The sequence below is a fragment of the Dendrobium catenatum genome, unplaced genomic scaffold (genome assembly GCF_001605985.2).
Source record: "Dendrobium catenatum unplaced genomic scaffold, ASM160598v2 fragScaff_scaffold_1199, whole genome shotgun sequence".
NCBI lineage: Eukaryota > Viridiplantae > Streptophyta > Magnoliopsida > Asparagales > Orchidaceae > Dendrobium > Dendrobium catenatum.
Window position 1 is genome coordinate 417,248 of NW_021319661.1, and position 19,641 is coordinate 436,888.

At 36.5% G+C, this 19,641-nt stretch overlaps 1 protein-coding gene across 2 annotated transcripts; it reads left to right on the forward strand.

Moving 5' to 3' along the window:
- The first annotated feature begins 634 nt into the window (after positions 1–634).
- On the forward strand, positions 635–16,393 carry LOC110111466 (NADPH--cytochrome P450 reductase-like). 2 transcript variants are annotated; one of them, XM_020843376.2, is made up of 19 exons: positions 635–1,086; positions 1,164–1,223; positions 1,313–1,389; positions 1,468–1,525; positions 1,608–1,691; positions 1,785–1,821; positions 4,235–4,304; positions 4,453–4,641; positions 4,741–4,833; positions 5,297–5,525; positions 5,617–5,700; positions 5,778–5,929; positions 6,011–6,107; positions 13,602–13,751; positions 13,831–13,908; positions 13,996–14,118; positions 14,236–14,349; positions 14,721–14,836; positions 15,977–16,393. In XM_020843376.2, the coding sequence occupies exons 1-18, from the start codon at positions 754–756 to the stop codon at positions 14,799–14,801; spliced, it is 2,109 nt and encodes a 702-aa protein (XP_020699035.1). In that variant the 5' UTR covers positions 635–753; the 3' UTR covers positions 14,802–14,836; positions 15,977–16,393. The 2 variants fall into 2 exon arrangements, with proteins under 2 accessions (XP_020699035.1, XP_020699029.1); XM_020843370.2 differs by having other exon boundaries at positions 15,997–16,393.
- Positions 16,394–19,641: the final 3,248 nt, after the last annotated feature.

Consider the following 19,641-nt stretch of genomic DNA (forward strand, 5'->3'; position numbering starts at 1 on the left):
ATTATAGGCAACATAATCTAATTAATGTGAGGGTATATTATGCAATGATTTCTATATGTTGACACTAATGCATATATTTGAAGATGAAGTTAGATTAATTGGTTAGTTTTTATGAAAAAAAAAGTTTTTAAAACTAATAAGTTTGATAACTAAGGCTTCATTTGGGACTACTTTCTTATTGCTTTCTAAAGTAATTTTTCAGTACGAAAATTTTTGTAATAAAAAATTGCTTTAAGAAATAGTAAGAAAGCCGTCCAAAATGAAACTCAAATGAAAATGATAGATAAAATTGAAAAGTGGATTTCCCAAGTTATTTTTTAAAACATTTTTTTAAAATTTTTTACAAGTTAAAAATAATTTTATTAAATAAAATGATGATTTAAAATGCTTTAAAATGATTAAATTCCCTGAAAAATGAAATTATATCAAATTTGGGTTAAAAAAGAATGAATTTTTATTTTAAAGATATTTTAAAATGTCACCAAATTACAGCAACGGGTAATAGCTCTCGGGTATCGGACGGCTCCGCTCCGCCGCTACACTTCTGGCTATACAAATTGCCACGAGGGTGGCCACAGGGCCGGCAATAGGTTGGGGGCCTGAGGCCCCTCGTTTAAGATCCAAGTATCTAAAACAATTGCCAATTGATCCCTCCTCCCTCTCACCAAACTCTTCTCTGCTCGCTTCTTCTTCTGCATTGAGGGGGAGGAGAGGTTGGGAGAGGCGGCTTTCCGGCGATATAGGGAAGGAGAGATGCAATCGGAGCCGATGAAGACGTCACCACTGGATCCGCTTTACACGATGCTCGCCGGTAGGTTGGGTGGGGAGGAAACGGCGGTGCAGGACTCCATTTCTGGGAATCGAGAGCTTCTGGTGCTGCTGGCGACTTCAGTGGCGATGCTCTTCGGCTGCGTAGCTTTGCTTCTATGGCGCCGATCGTCCGGTCAGAAGTCACAACATGCCAAGGCCGAGTTACAGCGGCCGGCGGCTTGGAGGGAGGTCTCGGAGCCGGAGATTGATGACGGGAAGAAGAAGGTCACTGTCTTCTTCGGAACGCAAACCGGTACTGCCGAGGGATTCGCGAAGGTATGGACTTTGATATCAGTGCTGTACTTGTTTTGACTATTGTCAGCTTTTATGAAGTAGAGAGACTGCTTTTACAGTCGTTGGCGGAGGAAGCCAAGGCCCGGTACGATAAAGCTAAGTTTAAAGTTGTTGATCTGGTAAAAATGTTCTTTTTTTATTTGTTTTGTTGCTTGGTTGATTTGTCGGCTATTTGGCGTTGATTATATGTGTTTTCGATTCTCGTCAGGACGAATATGCCGCTGATGACGATGAGTATGAGGAGAAGATGAAGAAGGAAACTCTAGTTTTGTTCTTCATGGCAACGTGAGCTGAATGTTTGAGCTTTTCATTTTTTCAATATTCAGAGTCGTTCCTTCAGCTAAAGCTCAGCTGTATCTCTAGGTATGGAGATGGAGAACCGACTGACAATGCTGCAAGGTTTTATAAATGGTTTACTGAGGTAAGGTTTTTGTTCAATTTATCTTTTTCCTATTGGTATATTCTGATAAAGGTTGATTATTTGATTACTGCTACATTTTTAGGGTAAAGAGAGGGGCATTTGGCTAGATAATCTTACATACGCCATATTTGGGCTGGGCAATAGGCAGTATGAACACTTCAATAAGGTTATGTTAGATTACAAGCTTTTATGCTTTCTTCCCTATTTTAAAGTAAAATTTGAAGGTAACATATTTATCTATGTTGACTTGATTACACAGGTAGCAAAGGTTGTGGATGACATCCTAGCTGAGCAAGGTATTTAACTATGAATTTTCCCATTGTTTTGAGCTATCAATAAGTATTGTTTTATATATATCGGTGCAAATTTCGTGGGATGAAACTGTTGCTCCCATGGATTCACCTAGACAAAATTTTTTTGATTTATTTTGCGTTCTTAGTGTCTTATACATACAATGGGATGCCATATGTAACGTTTCAGTTACTTTGAGCTTGCAATCAGGTCTTCTTAAATCATTTAGCTTTTGACATAGCTGGTGTCTATTATAATAAGTAGATGTTGGAGATGTTTACAAAGAGAACAAATAGCTTTGTTGTCCGCCATATGTTAAGTTTTATTTCATGAGGTCAATGATTACAAGTGTACAAGGTTTAAATTTTAGTATTTTTTAATATTAAAAATTGTTTAAAAAATAATAGTTAAAAAATGATTTTTTTGGGTACTATAGTACCTCATCCTCTACTAGCAAAAGGACACCTTTTATCCTTTTTATTTTTAAAAAAATCACATAAAATTAAGACCCTAACCTAAATGAAACCTCTCATAACTCATTTCTAATGTAGAAGCCGTTAGACCTCAAACATATAGGCTACTTCTATTGTAGAAACCGTAATACCTACCCAAACATACATGCTACTTATAATGTAGAAGTCGTAAGACTTACCAAAACATACGGGCAACTTCTAAACGGAGCTGTAAGCCTTGACTTAAACCTAAAATACGGGTAACTCCTAAACGAAGCCATAAGCCCCGACCTAAACCTAAAACTCCAGGAAACCCTAAGCGGAGCTGTAAGTCTCGATCCAAATCAAACCACCATAACACAAAACCCACATTTAACTACTTCAATTTGCTTAGGATTCTTGAGAGGAGGCAATTCATGACTGTTAATTAGATTTTTCAGACACTACGATCAATGATTATTAGTGTTGGTAGACTGAAACCTACGGTATTTCCGGGATGAAGGAACCATGGGATCTTGATTGGGTCTACCTCCATCCCCCACAACCAAGGTTAAAACACTTGCACATCTAAAATTAATTTATCTTTAATCGAGAGTTCTCTTCTACGCGATAGTAGGGGTGGTAGTTAACTATGGGGCTTACGCTCATAGGAAGTAGAAACTCAGAACTAAATAAACCCGATATAATTATCAGGGGAAATCTGGTTGATTAAAAATTCAATCTGCCTCAAGGAATAAAGCTTTGGAAGTGGGTTTCATGCCATAAGTGCCTTCTTTTCCTAAGAAAACAACAATACAACATTTTTTGTGCTATCATTTTTTCTCATTCCCACTATTGTTGACTTGCATTATGTTTCATGCTAGATCCTTTCTACATCTCATTGCACTTTTTTTTCTTGCCTCATTCCATTATAGAAAAAATACTTATAAAAAATTTTTTATTTGAAAAAAAGGAATTTGCAATTAATTACGAAGGGAAAAATCCTTAAAAAAAATTTAGATTTAGGATACCCCAAGAGAAAAACTAGGATTATCGACAAGAAGTGATTTTGTGGAGAAGAGACTAGACACTTAACCCTTGTCAAAGACTTGGGCAGTATGGAAAGAGGCGGCCATCAGTGGCAAGGAAGGGTTCAACTGCTAGAACATGCGAGACATGCTCTTTGCATGAAATTGAAATTGAGAGATAGAAGAGGGGTGGGGGTTAATTAGAAATTGGGCTTAAAGAAAAACTAAACCCTAATTTTTTTTTTTGGGTTTGTGCCTCACAGATATTGAGGTGAGGTGCACCTGACATAATTTGAGGCAGACGCCTCATATTTCATCCTTGAGGCATAAGCCTCAAGGCTTTAAAAAAAAATTGCACAATTTTAAACAATGTATGTGTATTTTAAGCTATCTTATTCCTCAAAATGTGCTGAATTTCATTTCGTGGGGCTCATGCCTCACAAATATTGAGTTGAGGTGCACCTAACACAATTTAAACGCTGCATATTTCATCCATGTATTTTAAGCTTAGTCTTCAAAATGTGCTTAGTTTCATTTTTCTTCTTGGACTATTACATATATTTCATATAGCCTATTTTTTAGATGGTTGATATGAGGTGTTTTATTAGAAGTTGTAGTAAAAACCTGTTGGCAAAAGTTAATTATTGGTGTGTTTATAGGTTATTATACTTGTTCTTTCTGGTTGTTATCGTTGAAGTTCTCAACACTGTTGTTCATATCTTGGTTCTTTGCTCATATCTGTTCTCTTAAAATTTGGCCTGCTATTCTTGTGGCGGCTATTAAGGCAACCTATGAAACAAGTTCATTGTTTGCCCCTTATTATTATATAACTTTGGTAAAAACTAAACAGTTTGATTCTTTGTAGCATTGTTATCATTTCAATTTATGTCTTATGATAACTGTTTTATGTCTAATTTACTAGTTCATTGCTGTGATTCTCGTTGTATTTGTTCATGTAGGTGGTAAACGTCTTGTTCCAGTTGGCCTTGGAGATGATGATCAATGCATTGAGGATGATTTCACCGCATGGTATGTTGCTATTGTGTAGCAGAGGGCTTTAAGTTGATTAATATTATAGGAATAATTTTGAATTTACTATCCTTTAAAGCAGCTTATCAGCAGCTTTTAATTGTTTTTGGAACTCTTCTATTTTTATTGTTATGCATTGTGTTTTCAGGAAAGAACAGCTCTGGCCAGAGTTGGATCAGCTGCTCCGTGACGAAGATGATATAGCCGGCGGGACTTATACTGTTGTAGTGCCTGAGTATCGTGTTGAATTCATTGATTTTGCAGAGGCATCATATACAGAGAAGAGTTGGAATCTTGCAAACGGTGGTGCTGTCTATGACATAAACCATCCCTGCAGGTATTGGCGAACTCATTTTGTGCTGAACTATCAGGGGAACTAGCTAGGTGTTCAGTTATTGAAGGAACAACATTCATGCCAAGTGATTCTTTCATGCAGGGCAAATGTGGCCCTAAAACGGGAACTTCATACTCCAGCTTCTGATCGTTCTTGCATTCATCTGGAGTTCGACATAGCTGGCACTGGTCTTGTGTATGTACTTTTGCTCGTCTTCTTATACTTAATGGCCAGTTATACAAGTACTCTTCCAGTTGTTGGCCCAGGAAGCACTGCACCAGCTTATGCATTAGAAACTAAAATCAAACACTTTTATTTTATTGTACTATATTCCCATGATCTGCATTTGCATTTATATCGTGGAGGCAATACTTGTGGCTGCAAATCCTCTTGACCTTATTATCATAAAACTAATCCTGTTGCAATTTTTCCCCTTGTAATCAGAAATGGTGACCCAGTTTGTAATCTAGTTATGCCTAGCATCCAACGGGCAACAGGATTTTAAATTTTCTTGTGACTTTATTTGTGCAGAATAAATTCATTTTTTGATAGAAATGATTAACCTTTCCATGTGAACACCAGAAAACTCAAGATTATAGAACTTCTTTGCCCAGGTTGTTTTATGTCTTCTCATCTTCAGATTCTTTTTGAAAATCAGGTATGAAACAGGAGATCATGTTGGTGTATATGCTGAAAATTGTTTGGAGACTGTGGAGGAAGCAGAAAAGCTATTAGGTTATTCATCAGATACATTCTTCTCCATTCACGCTGACAAAGAAGATGGGACACCACTCAGCGGTGGTGCTCTTGCTCCTCCATTCCCTTCTCCTTGCACCTTGAGAACTGCACTGACTCGATATGCTGACCTTTTGAGTTCACCCAAAAAGGTATGTTCTTATGAAGAACCATTTATCTTGATAATTTCACAGTTTTGGAATTAATGATTTGTTTATTTATGTATTAATGATCTATGCTCAGGCTTCCTTATCTGCTTTAGCTGCTCATGCATCTGACCCAAATGAAGCCGAACGTTTAAGATTTCTGGCTTCTCCTTCTGGAAAGGTTGGTATTATCTGTACTCTGGCATACTTAGTTTCGGTAATGAGATCTCCATTCGCAACTCAATTCCTTCTTTCCAGGATGAATATTCTCAGTGGGTAATTGCTAGTCATAGGAGCCTCTTGGAAGTTATGGCTGAATTTCCTTCAGCCAAGCCACCTCTTGGTGTTTTCTTCGCAGCAATTGCTCCACGGCTGCAGCATCGCTTTTATTCAATATCATCTTCTTCAAGGTTCGTATCATGTCTTCCTTTGGAGTAACTATTGGATTACAGTTTGTTTGATCAGCAAATTCATCATTTTATGTTATGCAGGATGTTTCCAACGAGAATCCATGTGACATCTGCCGTCGTGTATGGACCAACGCCTACAGGAAGGATCCATAAAGGAGTTTGTTCGACTTGGATGAAGGTACTATTTTGAAATGTTTGTACTCTGTTATATTACGTCTCTAATTGCAGGTTAGATGTATCATTTTTTTTCTCTATATTACATTATTTAATGTATATAGCCTTTGGGTTTGCTGAGGTTGTCTCATTTTGATCAACTCTTATGGCCTCATAGTCAATGTGACTCACCACTCATTTGTTAAGATTTTACTGATGTTTTTTCTCGATATGATAATATGGAACTTTTTGATCCCTAAATCATCTGCTTGCTACTGCTATCATGAGGTGAGCTGTGAGCGTAAAAGCTAGAAAAGTGCATGAATCCTCATCAATTTGACCTTAAACTGGCTTATGGTTGGCGGCCTGTTTTTGCATCACTTGTGTGCCTTATGAATACAGGAAGGTTTGCTACTACTTCTATGCAGTTTTATGAAAGGCAAGTCGAACACTCGCTTAGGCGTCTGAGCGTGGCTCCAATATCTCAGATCTCTCTAGGTTGGCACCATCACTAAGGCGGCACCAAGGCTAATGCTTTGGTGTTATGGGTGTCAATATTTGACCCAACTCGAAACCCAACCCATACCCAACATGAAACCTGACTCAGGTTCGGGTCAACCCGTTTCGCAAATGGGTTGGGTTCGGGTTTCGTTTTTGACCTGTTTTCAATTTCGGGTCAGGTTCGGGTTAACCTGAAAACTCGAAATCAACTCAAAAATGTCCCGGGCCACCCCCCGCCTGCACCTGCGCTAGCGCCAGTGTCGCATCTGTGCCCAGGCCCACGCCCGCATGCGCTCGCCCCCTCGCTCGTAGACTCTCCCACACGTGTTCTCCCTTGCAGCCGCGCACGTAGGCTTGCCCCCTCACCAGCTTTAGCTCCCATCACCTGTAAGTGCTTGCGCCTTGCTGCCTTGCGGGTTTGGTCGGGTCGGATTTCTGGCTTATTTTTCTAATCGGGTCGAGTCAATTGAAGGCGGGTTAGTTTCGGGTTGGACCCGAACCTAACCCGAAAATTCATTTTAGGGTGAAATGACTTGTTGCAGGTGTGGTGACATAGGGGTCATGCTATGTCACTTCCAAGTGTAGTGTAGACATAAGCGTTGAGATCACAAGTGGCTTAGGTGGGATCGGTGACTTCTGTGTGTGAGATGCGGGATTGGGTAGTATGCCGAGTGTCGAGGGATTGAACTCTTTAATTTATATCTGTAGTGAACTATGAAGATTCATGAAGCACAAAGCATGTGGGATGTAAAGTGAATTGTAAAGTTATGTGCGATGGATCTACATGAGTGGATTGAATGACCGTGATTGTGGTGGAAGGTGTTCAGTTGGGTTGTGCTGTAGGTGGACAACGAGGGTGATGTGATTGGATTGGGGGCGAATGAATTCACTATCAAGGTGCAAAATGAGTCAATGGTGGATAACATGATTGTGTATGTTGTTGAGAGAATAATTGAAAGAACATATCAATAGAATAGATGATGCGTGTTCTACTTTGATATCAGTTGATGTTGAGTAGTGAGAAGGAGAATTAGATTTTAGGAGAGTGAGACACAAGCGAGGGAGAGAAAAGAAATGTAGAAGAAAATACAATCTTCGTTCACCATTCAAGTGCACTGCTAATACAAGCTGTGAATGCCCTATTTATAGAAATACTTTACAAAATAATTTTACATCAAACTGAAATTCAATTCTAATCCTATCAAATTGTAAATTATTCAAATTCAAACAAAATATTATCCTAAAGATAATTAGAAGCAATTTCAATAAAATTATGATTTAGAAAAATATTTGAAATAAATCTAAACCCTATTTCTTGTGTGCTTCATTATTCATCCATTTATATGACAGTAAAAAAGAAAAAAAAATCCATTTATATGACAGCAAATGATTTGTCCATGTTCATCTCACCTCACTAAGGATTCCTTTAAATTTTCTTGAACTGTTAAATAACTGGGATAACATTTATGCTGATTTTGATGATGAGGAGGAGGAGTGGATTCTTATTTTAAAGTTGTTATCAATACTTTTTTGTGATTTTTTAAAGATTTTGTATTGACTTGTGTAAATGTATCCATTTCTTGTTCATTTCGAAGTCACTATAGATTTTGTACCTGATGTGCAAATTAAACTTTTTTTTTGAACAATTGATTTATATGACAAAAATTGTGTGCTTTGGTAGCTGATGTGCAAAATAAAATTTTTATTGCAAATTAAACCTTATTTCTTGTGTGCTTCATCATTTATTCATTTATATGACAACAATTGATTTGTCCATGCGCATCTCACATCATATAAAGATTCCTTTAATTTTTCTTAAACTGTAAACTGGGATAAGATTTATGCTGATGTTGATGATGATGAATGGATTCTTATTTCAAAGTCGTTATCAATACTATTTTGTGATTTTTTAAATATTTTGTTATTGACTTGTGTAAATGTATCTTCTTATTATTTTTTTAAATTACTGCTAGATTTGGTAACTGATGTGCAAATTAAACTTTTTATTTAATTTGAGTGAATGAGCATTTCTTTTACATTTTTTTTTGGTAGTAATGAAACAGGTTTTTGAGCATCTTTCTATAAATTTATAACCATCAACTTTTGGCATTTAAATGTATCTGATTTATGAATGTGTAATGCTGTCTTGCTTGGTGCAGGTTATTTTTTCTTAACAATTTTAAATCCTCTTGCAGCCATAAAATATTTTCCTTCCTGCCCTATTTGCCTTTAATTTCTTTGACTGCTTTATTTTCTGGTAAAAACATTATATTCTTGCCTTTTCATACACTTTCTTTATATTTATCTAAAGAGAAAAGGACCAAAATGGTCCCTCAACTCTTTAGGAGGGACCAAAATGGCTCCCAACTATTTTGAGGGACCATTTTAGTCTCTCAACTCTTTAGAATGAGATCATTTTGGTTCCAACATCCAAATTAAGTGATGTTGAATTTTATGGCGTTAAAATTAGGAGTATTTTAGTAATATTTTAATTTATTATTTATTAGATATAAATTTTAAGTAAATTTTTTTAAAAATTATTTATTAGATGTAATTTTTTTAATTTAAATTCAATGTCGCTGTGGGATCGACGCTTGGATTCGTTTACGCTGCGGGATTGACATTGGGACTCGATTGGGCTGCGGGATTGGCACTAGAGATCAACATTCGGATTCGTCGATTATGTGGATTGATTGTGTGATATAGTCGGATTCGTCTGCGCTGCGCTGCGGGATCGATTGCATGATCGAGTCAGATTCTAATGCGGGTCGAAGCTAAGGGTGGAGGTTCGAAGGAGAATTCAAGTGTGGGGTTGAAGGTGCTAAGGGTATAAGCTGTGGGCAAAAGCTGGAAGGTTAATTCAAGCGTAGTCGAAGGTGCTGGAGGATTTCATTGCTGGTTTTTGATGCAAACTTTATTTTAATTATATCCTTCGCAAACTTTCTGTCATTCGAACTGCACTTAATTTTTCTATTATTTTTTTAACGATGGGATCAAAATGATCTCATTTTAAAGAGTTGAGAGACTAAAATAATCCCTTAAAATAGTTGGGATCCATTTTGGCCCCTCCTAAAGAGTTGAGGGGCCATTTTGGTCTTTTCTCTTTATCCAAAACTTGTAACTTATTTGGTGGTAACATCTAAAGCGATCAAAGCAATGTCTTTAGAATTTGTTATGTTCTTTTTGTGAAGCATTACAGTCACTTTTATCTCTCTAACTATCTCTCTCGATCTCATCTTCATTCCTCTACTTTTTCCTCTATTTTTCCTTGACAAATATATTTTTCCAGAAGAAACTAATCACCCAGTCCCACCATACTTGCACACATACACTCTCACAGACACAATCCATTCTATCATGCTAAAACAATCAATTTCTCTGGCAGTTATTGGTTGTTGAGGGTGGCTCTCGCCTCTTCATGTTTGAAATAAATCCTCATATTTCCATATATGGTATGGAAATTTCTTTCATAACACAATTCCGGGAGTTAATCCATTTGTCCCCTTTAAATTCTTATTCTGTCATTGCTGGAGTTCATGCCCACATGTTTTAAGCCCATATTTTTTGCTTTAGTCATGGATGTTTGTATTAGACATTTGCAAGAAGGGTGTACTCTTGTGTATTGTTTTTGCTGATGGTATTCTTCTTGAAGACTAGAGAGAGAGAGAGTGTGTGTGTTGAAGGAAAACTTGAATTTTGTAGGTCAACCTTAGACTCTAAAGGTATTTGTTTGAGTAGGATTGTGACTTTGGGCGATCAAGCATTAAAAAGGGTACACATTTTAGATATTTCAGGTCTATTGTTCAAAGTGATGGTGAAATAAATTGGGACATTATTAGTATAATTCAAGTTGGATGGTTGAAGTGGAGTGCATCGGGCCTGTTGTGTTACAGGAAAGTACTACTCAAACTTAAGCGAAAACTCTAGAATATGATGGTGAAACCTGCAATGCTTTATGGTGCAGAATGTTGGCCATTAAAAGAGAAAACATAAAATCAGGTTAAGTGTTGCAGGGATGAGGATGCGCAGATGGATGAGTGGCTTCACTATTAGAGGCAGAATGTGAAACGAGTATATACATGAAAAGGTTCGAGTTGCTTTTGTGGTAGATAATATTAGAGAGAGTTGCGTTGAATAGTTTGATAACATAAAATGTCGGCCTTCTTATGACCCGATTAGGAGAGTAGATGTTTAGATTTGCTCATGTTAAGAAAGGTGGAAGTAGACCTAAAAAGATTTGGTTAGAAAATATTAGAAATGATATTTATTTATTATATTTAAATGAGAATATGACTTTTAATAGGACACAATGGAGAAAAAGTATTTATGTAATCGACCCCACATATTGAAATAAAAGTTTGATGTTGTTGTTGTATAGAGATGTAAGTGGCGCATCTGTTAGATTTTACTTTCCATGCTCATTTTATGTATGTTGAGGAGTTAGATCAGGAATGCTAATCTTGTTTGTAGGTTTACATGGAATTTAACATTTTGTTCTCATCTCTAAAGTTGTTATAGAGATTCTTGACATTTTAGTAAACTCCTATTGATTGCCATTTTCCATTATGTTGTTTTGTTCTTTGCATAACATCCCACCTTTGGACTATTTTCTGCATCTGTAAACTCTTGGTAGCGTCCTTAGCTTGGTGTCTATTTTTTCCCTTCACACACACGCGCGCGCGCGCGCGCACGCGCACACACACACACACACACATATATATATATATATATATGAGAATGTTAGGTGAATTTGTTTAGTGAATTGTAATGAGGATTAATATCAAAATGTGTTTTTATTAGAAGAGAATATTTAAGATAGGTGGACGAGATATTTCGATAAGTTTTTCATTGAAGAATGTGAGAATATGATTAATTTTAGTGACCTTAGCGCCCTAAATGAAAATAGAGATTTTTATTTTTATCATCGTATTAGTAAAACTGAAAATTAGAGAGGTTTTTATCATCGTATCTTCCACTAATAGAGTTGTGAAAATGCTAAAGAGATGAAGGAATTTCTTGGCTTATAAAACTTTTTAAAATTATTTTGAAGTCTAAAAAGATGCCTGATGAATGGAAGAGTGTATTGGTTCATATTTTTAAGAATAAAGGTGATGCAGAAGAGAGTGCAAATTATAAAGGAATTAAGTTAATGTAGTATACATTAAAATTGTGGGAGAGAGTTATTGAGCATAAGTTACGACTTGATACTAATAATTCTCCAAATCAAATTGGATTCATGCCGGGTAGGTCTATTACGGAAGTTACCCATTTATAGAGAGGTTTGATGGAGAAGTATAGAAAGAATAAGGAGGATTTTCATATAATATTTATTGATTTAGAGAAACCGTATGATAAAGTTCCAAGTGCAGTGCTCTTGAAGGTTCTAAAAAAGAAATGAGTTAATAATGCTTCTATTCAAGTCATTAAGGTATGTATGTGAGAGTTGTCACTTGTGTTCCAACAAATGCTGGTTTGACCAAATATTTTCCTATTTCAGTTGGATTACATCAATGATTAGTTTTAAGCCCATATCTTTTTTGGTTTAGTCGTGAATGTTTTTTTCATTATTAATGGATTTATTTAACTTTATTCATGAATGTTCTTACTAAATATTTGCAGGAGGATGTACCTTGGCGTATACTTTTTTGTTGATGTTATTCTTCTTGTTGATAAGACTAGAGAGGGAGTTGAAGGAAAATTTGAATTTTGGAGGTTAATCTTGGAGTCTAAAGGTTTTGGTTTGAGTAGATCTAAAATAGAATACATGGAGTATAATTTTAGTAATAATAGATCTAGTGAGGGATTGTGACTTTGGGCGATCAAGTCATTAAAAAGAGTACTTGTTTTAGATATCTCGGGGCTATTGTTCAAAGTGATGGTGAAATAGAGGGGGATATTATTAGTAGAATTCAAGTTAGATGATTGAAGTGGAATGCATCGGGCCTGTTGTGTGACAAAAAAGTACCCCTCAAACTTACGGGAAAATTATATATGATCGTGGCGAGGCCTGCAATGCTTTATGGTGCAGAAATATTGGTCATTAAAAGAGAAGCATAAAATTAAGTTAAGTGTTGGAGAGATGAGGATGCTCAGGTGGATGTGTGACTTAACTCTTAGAGGCAAAATGTGAAACGAGTATATACATGAAAAGGTTAGAGTAGCTCCAGTGGTAGATAAGATTAGAGAGTCTCCTTAGATGATTTTGTCATATAAAACATCGGCCTTTCGATGACTAGGCTAGGAGAGTTGATGTTTTAGATTTAACTTATGTTAAGAAAGGTAGAGGTAGACATAAAAAGACTTAGTTAAAAAGTATTAGAAATGATTTTTTTTATTAGATTTAAATGAGAATTTGAATTTTAACACGATACAAAGGAGAAAATGGATTCATGTAGCCGACCCCACGTTGTGGGGTAAAAGTTTGATGTTGTTGTTTTCATTTGCTTTACAATGCATTTGCTTCACAGCTCAATCATTGTTCGCTTACGCACAATCTGGTAAGATGCTTTTTTACCTAATAATTTTCTAAAATTATATTTTAACTTAGCCTATTGCTTTTTGTTTATGGTGTAATTTTTTTTTTTTTTACTTCCAAAACTACAGCTGGACAGCAATTTTGCTATGGTCTTTGTACCTTTGTTACAATTAAAGAAAAAAGAAAGCAGCTGGGTTGACTGCGAAGTCTATGTCATCACCATTATCCATTCCTGGATCACCAATCAAACCACACTGCCCCTTATGGCTTTGTGGAACCCAACTAGTTTTGTTTTTCATTATGATATTATGAAATCAGGGTTGTATAAATTTTTGGATAGAACTCTTGTGCAGCTTTTTCTTGTATTATATATGATCTTAAAGCTTGAACATATATAAATGTTGTAGGTATTTCAATGTTTCTTTTATGCTATATTTAAAGTGATGTAAATAGTTCTACCTTATATATTGATTTCACTATATTATTTAATAATTTGGGTAACATTCAATGTGAATCTTTGATTTGGAATTTTCTTCCTTCAAGAATTCAATACCATTGGAGGAAAGCGAAGAGTGTAGCTGGGCTCCTATTTTTGTGCGGCAGTCAAATTTTAAACTGCCTGCAGACAACTCTGTGCCAATTATCATGATTGGACCTGGAACAGGGTTGGCGCCATTCAGGGGATTCTTGCAGGTTTGTTGTGAACTTCAGTTTTCATATTATTATACTCTGCTGTGACAATTATTTCATTATTTTCTGCTGGCATTTTTAGGAGCGGTTGGCGCTAAAAGAGTCTGGTGCTGTACTTGGGCCTGCTATACTCTTCTTTGGATGCAGGAATCGGAAAATGGTGTTAAATCAATCCTCTGAAGTTTCATTTTTTTTAGCTTTACTTGCGGTGATCAGAAAGCAATGTTTTTGTTTGACAATTTTGTAGGATTTCATCTATGAAGATGAGCTGAAAAGTTTTGTTGAAGCTGGAGTGGTTTCTGAGTTTATTGTAGCTTTCTCTCGAGAGGGAGCAACCAAGGAATATGTGCAGCATAAAATGGTCGAAAAGGTCTAGTAAATTTCTGCTATTTTTTGTTCCTTTCCCTGACTTATATATTTTTAAGTTATATACCTCTTTTTAATCTTATATTACTTGAATCCCTGATAGTACGTTGCTTTTTATCAGGCATCTGAAATTTGGGATATTATCTCTAATGGTGGTTACATCTATGTGTGTGGTGATGCCAAAGGCATGGCTAAAGATGTCCACCGCACTATTCATAACATAGTCCAGGAACAGGTAAAGAACCTCCCAACTCATAGGACCGCCTAATTAGGGATCAGATTGACTACAAGGTTATATTTGTCTCTCTTAATTTGTGTTTGAAGATATAAACTTATTTATGGGCTTGGAAACATGGGACCTAGTAATGGATCAGATTAAATAACATGCTTATATTTATTTTCCTTCTTATTTGTGGTTGAAGATATAAACAAAATTGTGGGCTTGGAAAACATGGAACATAATTATGGGTTAATTTGAATAACTGGGTAACATGTTTAATGTTTGCAGCTTGCCTCAAGTAATGAAGTTTTTTCTGTATCAACTTAATATTCTGAAGATCTGATAATAGTCGTTGGATAAGTTTTACTCTGTTTGTTCTATTGCAGGGTTCTCTAGATAGCTCGAAGACTGAAAGCCTGGTGAAGAACCTGCAAATGCAAGGAAGGTATCTGAGAGATGTCTGGTGATCACTCTTGGGGTTTTAAATACCTCACACGTAAGGGTAAGGCGCCCAATTCCATATGCATCTCAAGTACATGGATGATTTATTATAAAATAATTCTGGAGTCCTGAAAGGAAGTTTCTTATTTTGGGTGCATTCTGTCCTCAATATATCACGGTTTTAAAATTAAATGATGTAAAGATTCTTTTTCACTCTAACAAGGATTTTCTTTGTTGTATTATATAGTCTGTTCATTTATCATATAGTTTCTGTTATCTGTTGTCGGACATATCTGTTTAAGACTAAGGAATTTACTGTGTAGGGTTATGAGCTACATTAATCGAAGATTATGGAAGATTTTACATGATTGTCAAATTGCCTAGAAACTTAGATTAAATTTTGGCGCTTTGCAATTATGTGATGGTTTGCTTGGATTGATCTTTCCATTGTATTAACTGTCATTACTACTAAATTTCAAACGAAATAAATTGTCAAGTGTATTTTTTTATTAAAAAGTTAAGCAATGGAGGGAGGGTTCATTCTTTGAGGTTAAAATATTAATGGATTTATTTACAAAAGAAGGAAAGAAACAAGTAAAAATCTGATTGACTTGTGCTTCCAGACACCCAGGGACACCTTTCTTTTGTCTGAAGTGGTCCATTCTCTCAATCAATGCATTTTCATTTACACGCACAATAATTCATTTATTTATCATACCCTGCAGTATCGTTTTTTCTATTAAAACCAAACATCTTTTCATTGCAAATCTGCCTCATCAGGTGCTTGTCATATTTTCTGAATTAATATTTCATTATGGAGGTTTAGGTTTTGTTTGGGACAGCTTTTTTTACCGCTTCTTGAAGCATCTTTCAGTAAATTTTTTGTACTAAAAAGCTGGTTTAAGAAGCAATAAGAAAGCCGTCCCAAACGAAACCTTAACCTCGTATCTTGTTTACTTTGTTGAAAATAAGCGTTTTATTCTGCATTATCATGCCTGTATCAAATAAATACTTCACCATTTTCTCTCAGGCCTTCTTTATATCATTCCACTAAGTACTCAGAATATGATATCTGACATGTAATCGATCTGATGTCTCACTCAAGAAACTATTTTTGCCTCATTTATGTGCTGAAGCTTTTTTGTAGACATTTCTTTCATTTTCTCCATTACTGAATACTCATATTCTTCACCTGATATAGTTGCTATTGACCTGTGGCAGACTAAAGCACGCCATTTTATTGGTAATTGAAGCTTTTTTTATGCTCTTCCAAATATCCCTAAGGTCATTTCTATACATACGAAACAAGTGGCACGAGAAGTTTCATCTCACCATCCACCATTGCAATTGCTTTCAGAACTAATCTGCTGTTTCCAGAAGGCAAGTTTCTTCTAATTAAAAGGCTTCAAAACTTGAAGCTCACTGAAAAAGAACATCTGAAATATATCGTCCCTCAAATCGTGTAGCTGTAATCTAAATGTTATCAGAATTTATAGCAATAATATCTTTCAATTTGTATCTAACTAAAGCTTTGTTGATTCTGGAGCTCACCTTACCTTATCTCCATCATTTTCTTATCACAATAATGCAATCTGAATCTGTGGACTGTTTAGGCACATCAAGTTGGGTGTTTTTTGCAACCTAATAGATTTAAGATTTGGGATTTGTGCCGGCTATCTACAACTTTCTCAGGTATGGCTCCTACGGCTGTCAAAGAAAAGAAATTATTATGTGCAGAGATTAGACATTGAGAACCGTTTAGTTTTATCTCTGTGAACAGTAAAAGCATAATGATCGTAGTTTTACTGTTTACAGAGATAAAGCAGACAAAGCAGGCGGTTCTCTGTATCTGGTCTCTGCATGGAATAAATTCTCGTAAAAAAAGCTCTGTATGTGTTAATCATATATGAGTGCATAATTAGTTTGAAATTGATTAATTTTTATGAGCTCGTTGATTTAATGAATCAAGCGAAATATGGTTTTACGAGAAGTCTAAGGGCTATAAGCCTCATATTGCTTGAATGGAAGAAATTGTTTTTAGCTGTCTCAAATTATGAAAACCTTTCTAAAATGAAAGGGTTAAGATCCATCTTGTGGATTTTCCTCCAGAGCTAAATGATTTAAAGTTTATAATTTGGGATGAAGTTGATACCATGATCAAGATGATGAGATAATTCTCAAAAAAATTGCGAAAAGAAAAATGGTGTGAGATCCTTGCAAGACTCAACAATGCCCTAGTAATATATATATATACAATTTTTTTCTTCTGATTTTAAAATTTTTAGCCAATAAATCCAAGAAAAAAAGAAAAAAAAAAACTGCTCACTTAGATGCTAATTGACGCAACTTTGAAATAAAGGAATACTACGCAATTTATGATGCAATTTAATACAGATGAGTTTTAGGGTTTTACAGTACTATTCAGATCAATTGTGTTACCCACTGAGCTAAGCAATGCACTTAATTTAGATTATCAGCAACAAATCAAACTGTAGCTGAAGAAGAAATTTTGCTTAAACTGGAACAAAACTTGCTTATCACCCAATCCTCTCTCTTTCTCCATCAATTCATCTTTGATTGTTAAGCTCGCCATGACATGAATTAGCTTGCAGATTATAGGAAAAAACCTCTTTAACATCTTCAGCATATTCTCTTCTCACAATAAATTTAGCCCAACATTCCACATCAGTGACTTAATTAGCCTTAGGATTAAAGAAACCAATGAAGTCTCCATCATAGCTTTCCTTTTTCCTCACCAATATCAAAGCTGTTGCAGTCTCTTTCTTCTGTACACTGATCTGAACTCTTTATATATGAACAAGATTTAGGGTTTCCATCCCACAAAGCTGTATGATTGAACTGATTGTTCATGATCGATATGATGAAGGTGAGGAAAGCTGTAAGAGCATCTGAGCCTGATCAGAATGAGAATAATTCTTTCAGTTTGTGTATAGAGTCACCCTCATCAGGTGGAGATGATCAATTCCTGGCAAAGCTTCTTTCTAGGGACTCTGTGCTTTCTTGTTCTTCCTCAAGGTTGTATTGTAGGGAATGTGGTCAGGTTCCATTTGAGTGGGAATCAAAGCCTGGAAAGCCTAAATGTCCGCCGGCGAGCGAAGTCAATATTCCGCCGCTTAGCCCTCCGCCGGCATTACAAAGCTCATGCTTCTCCATTTCTTCTGATCAACATGAAGCCGATCGAACTCGAAGGCGGGTTGGGTTGAGTCGAGTCGGATACAAGCGTGGTTGCTTGGTGAAGCCTTTTAAGCCATTGTTGGCTTGGTTGAAGAGGTGTAACTTTCTTTAAGGGATTCAAGATACAAGTTGTGTTTGAGATGATTTTTTTATTACTTCTTAAAGCAGCTTTCAAGTATACAAATTAAAAATTTTTAACTAGAAAGCTGTTTTAAGAAACAGTAACAAATCCATCCCAAACAAAACCTCAGTTTTAAGCGCATTATTGTTTTGCTTATCCTTTATTTGTGTGTTCAAATTATGCATTCGTATAAATTTTTTTTCTCATATAGTGTAAGTTCATTACTATCAATTTCAATCACCTGTGGTTGAATTTAGTAGCCGGATCAAAATCAATAAAGATTATTTTTTGGTATAAATAATTCTTTTAACCCCTTAATGAATCATTTTTAGTATGTAATTAACTTAATGATAAGGGCTCTACACATGCATCCCTTCTAATTAATTAACCCTAAGCTCTCCTTCCCAGAAAGTCTTTGTTTCCAATTCAAGCAATCTCAGCAAAGCTTCATATTGATAAAGGAAAAAAGAATTTATGAGGATATTCTGTTTAGATTTTTAAATTATTTTACTTATTTTAATATAAATATTGTTGCGTTCAGGAGTATTCGCGGCGGTAGAGAAATATCATATTTAACGTCTTAGCATTGTACGAAAATCCGGCACGCAATCAGATAAGGAGAGAGGGTCTAGCATTTATGAGACACCAAGATTTTTACGTGAAAAACCCCTGTAAAAGAGGGAAAAACCACGGGGCCTAGCCCAGTTTGAACGAATCCACTAATATTTGCAGTAGATTACAAATGAGGCCCTTCCTTGGGAGAAGGCCTTAGCTTGATGTACATCTTATGGAGTACATTACATGATGTAAATACAAAGAGCTACTGTCGATGTATTCGCTTTGTTAGAAGGACTGCAGTCGACGGGCGACGTAGGTCAGGAGGACCGTAGTCAGCTGGCGACGGAGGACTGTAGTTGGCGGGCGACGTAAGTCAGGAGGACCGTAGTCGGCGGGCAACGGAGGTCGGAAAAGACTATAGTCAGCGGGCGACATAAGTCAGGAAGACCGTATTCAACGGGCGACGGATGTCGGAAAGACTGTAGTCGGCGGGCGACGTAAGTCAGGACGACCGTAGTCGGCTGGCGACGGAGGTCGGAAGGACTGTAGTCTGACGACGAAGATCAGTAGGGCATCGTCAGGTGGAAGTCCAGCAATGGAAAGAAATGCATCTTCGCATAGACGTCCAGCGAAGTCCGATAACAGGTAGAAGTCTGGTGTCGGGTAGAAACTTGGCGAAGAGTGAAGGTCCGACGTCGGGTAGAAGTCCGACGTCTTTGGTGGCAGAGGAGAATTCCTACAGGAAAATCACTTATTACCGGCGGAGTTTCGGCGTCAGGAGGGAACTCTGTTGTTAATTGGGAAGGATTTCAGCATCACGTGGAAGTTGTGCAGAATTCCTGCGTTTCCTGAAAATCCGGCAGAGTTCCGGCGTCTTCAAGCGACAGGAAGAGCTCCGGCGGTGGTCGAGGAGGTGAGGAATCTCCTTTTCCCCTTTCTCCTCTTCTTCTTCTCTCTCTTCACTTGAGCCCCCTTTGTGTAGAATGAGGGCT

What these genes read in the sequence shown, in the direction of transcription:
- LOC110111466 (XM_020843376.2), top strand. Translation starts at nt 754, where the DNA reads ATGCAATCGGAGCCGATGAAGACGTCACCACTGGATCCGCTTTACACG. An exon ending in AGTATGAACACTTCAATAAG is followed by an intron (nt 1,692 to 1,784) that starts GTTATGTTAGAT and finishes TTGATTACACAG; the next exon opens with GTAGCAAAGGTTGTGGATGA. An exon ending in GATGCAGGAATCGGAAAATG is followed by an intron (nt 13,909 to 13,995) that starts GTGTTAAATCAA and finishes ACAATTTTGTAG; the next exon opens with GATTTCATCTATGAAGATGA.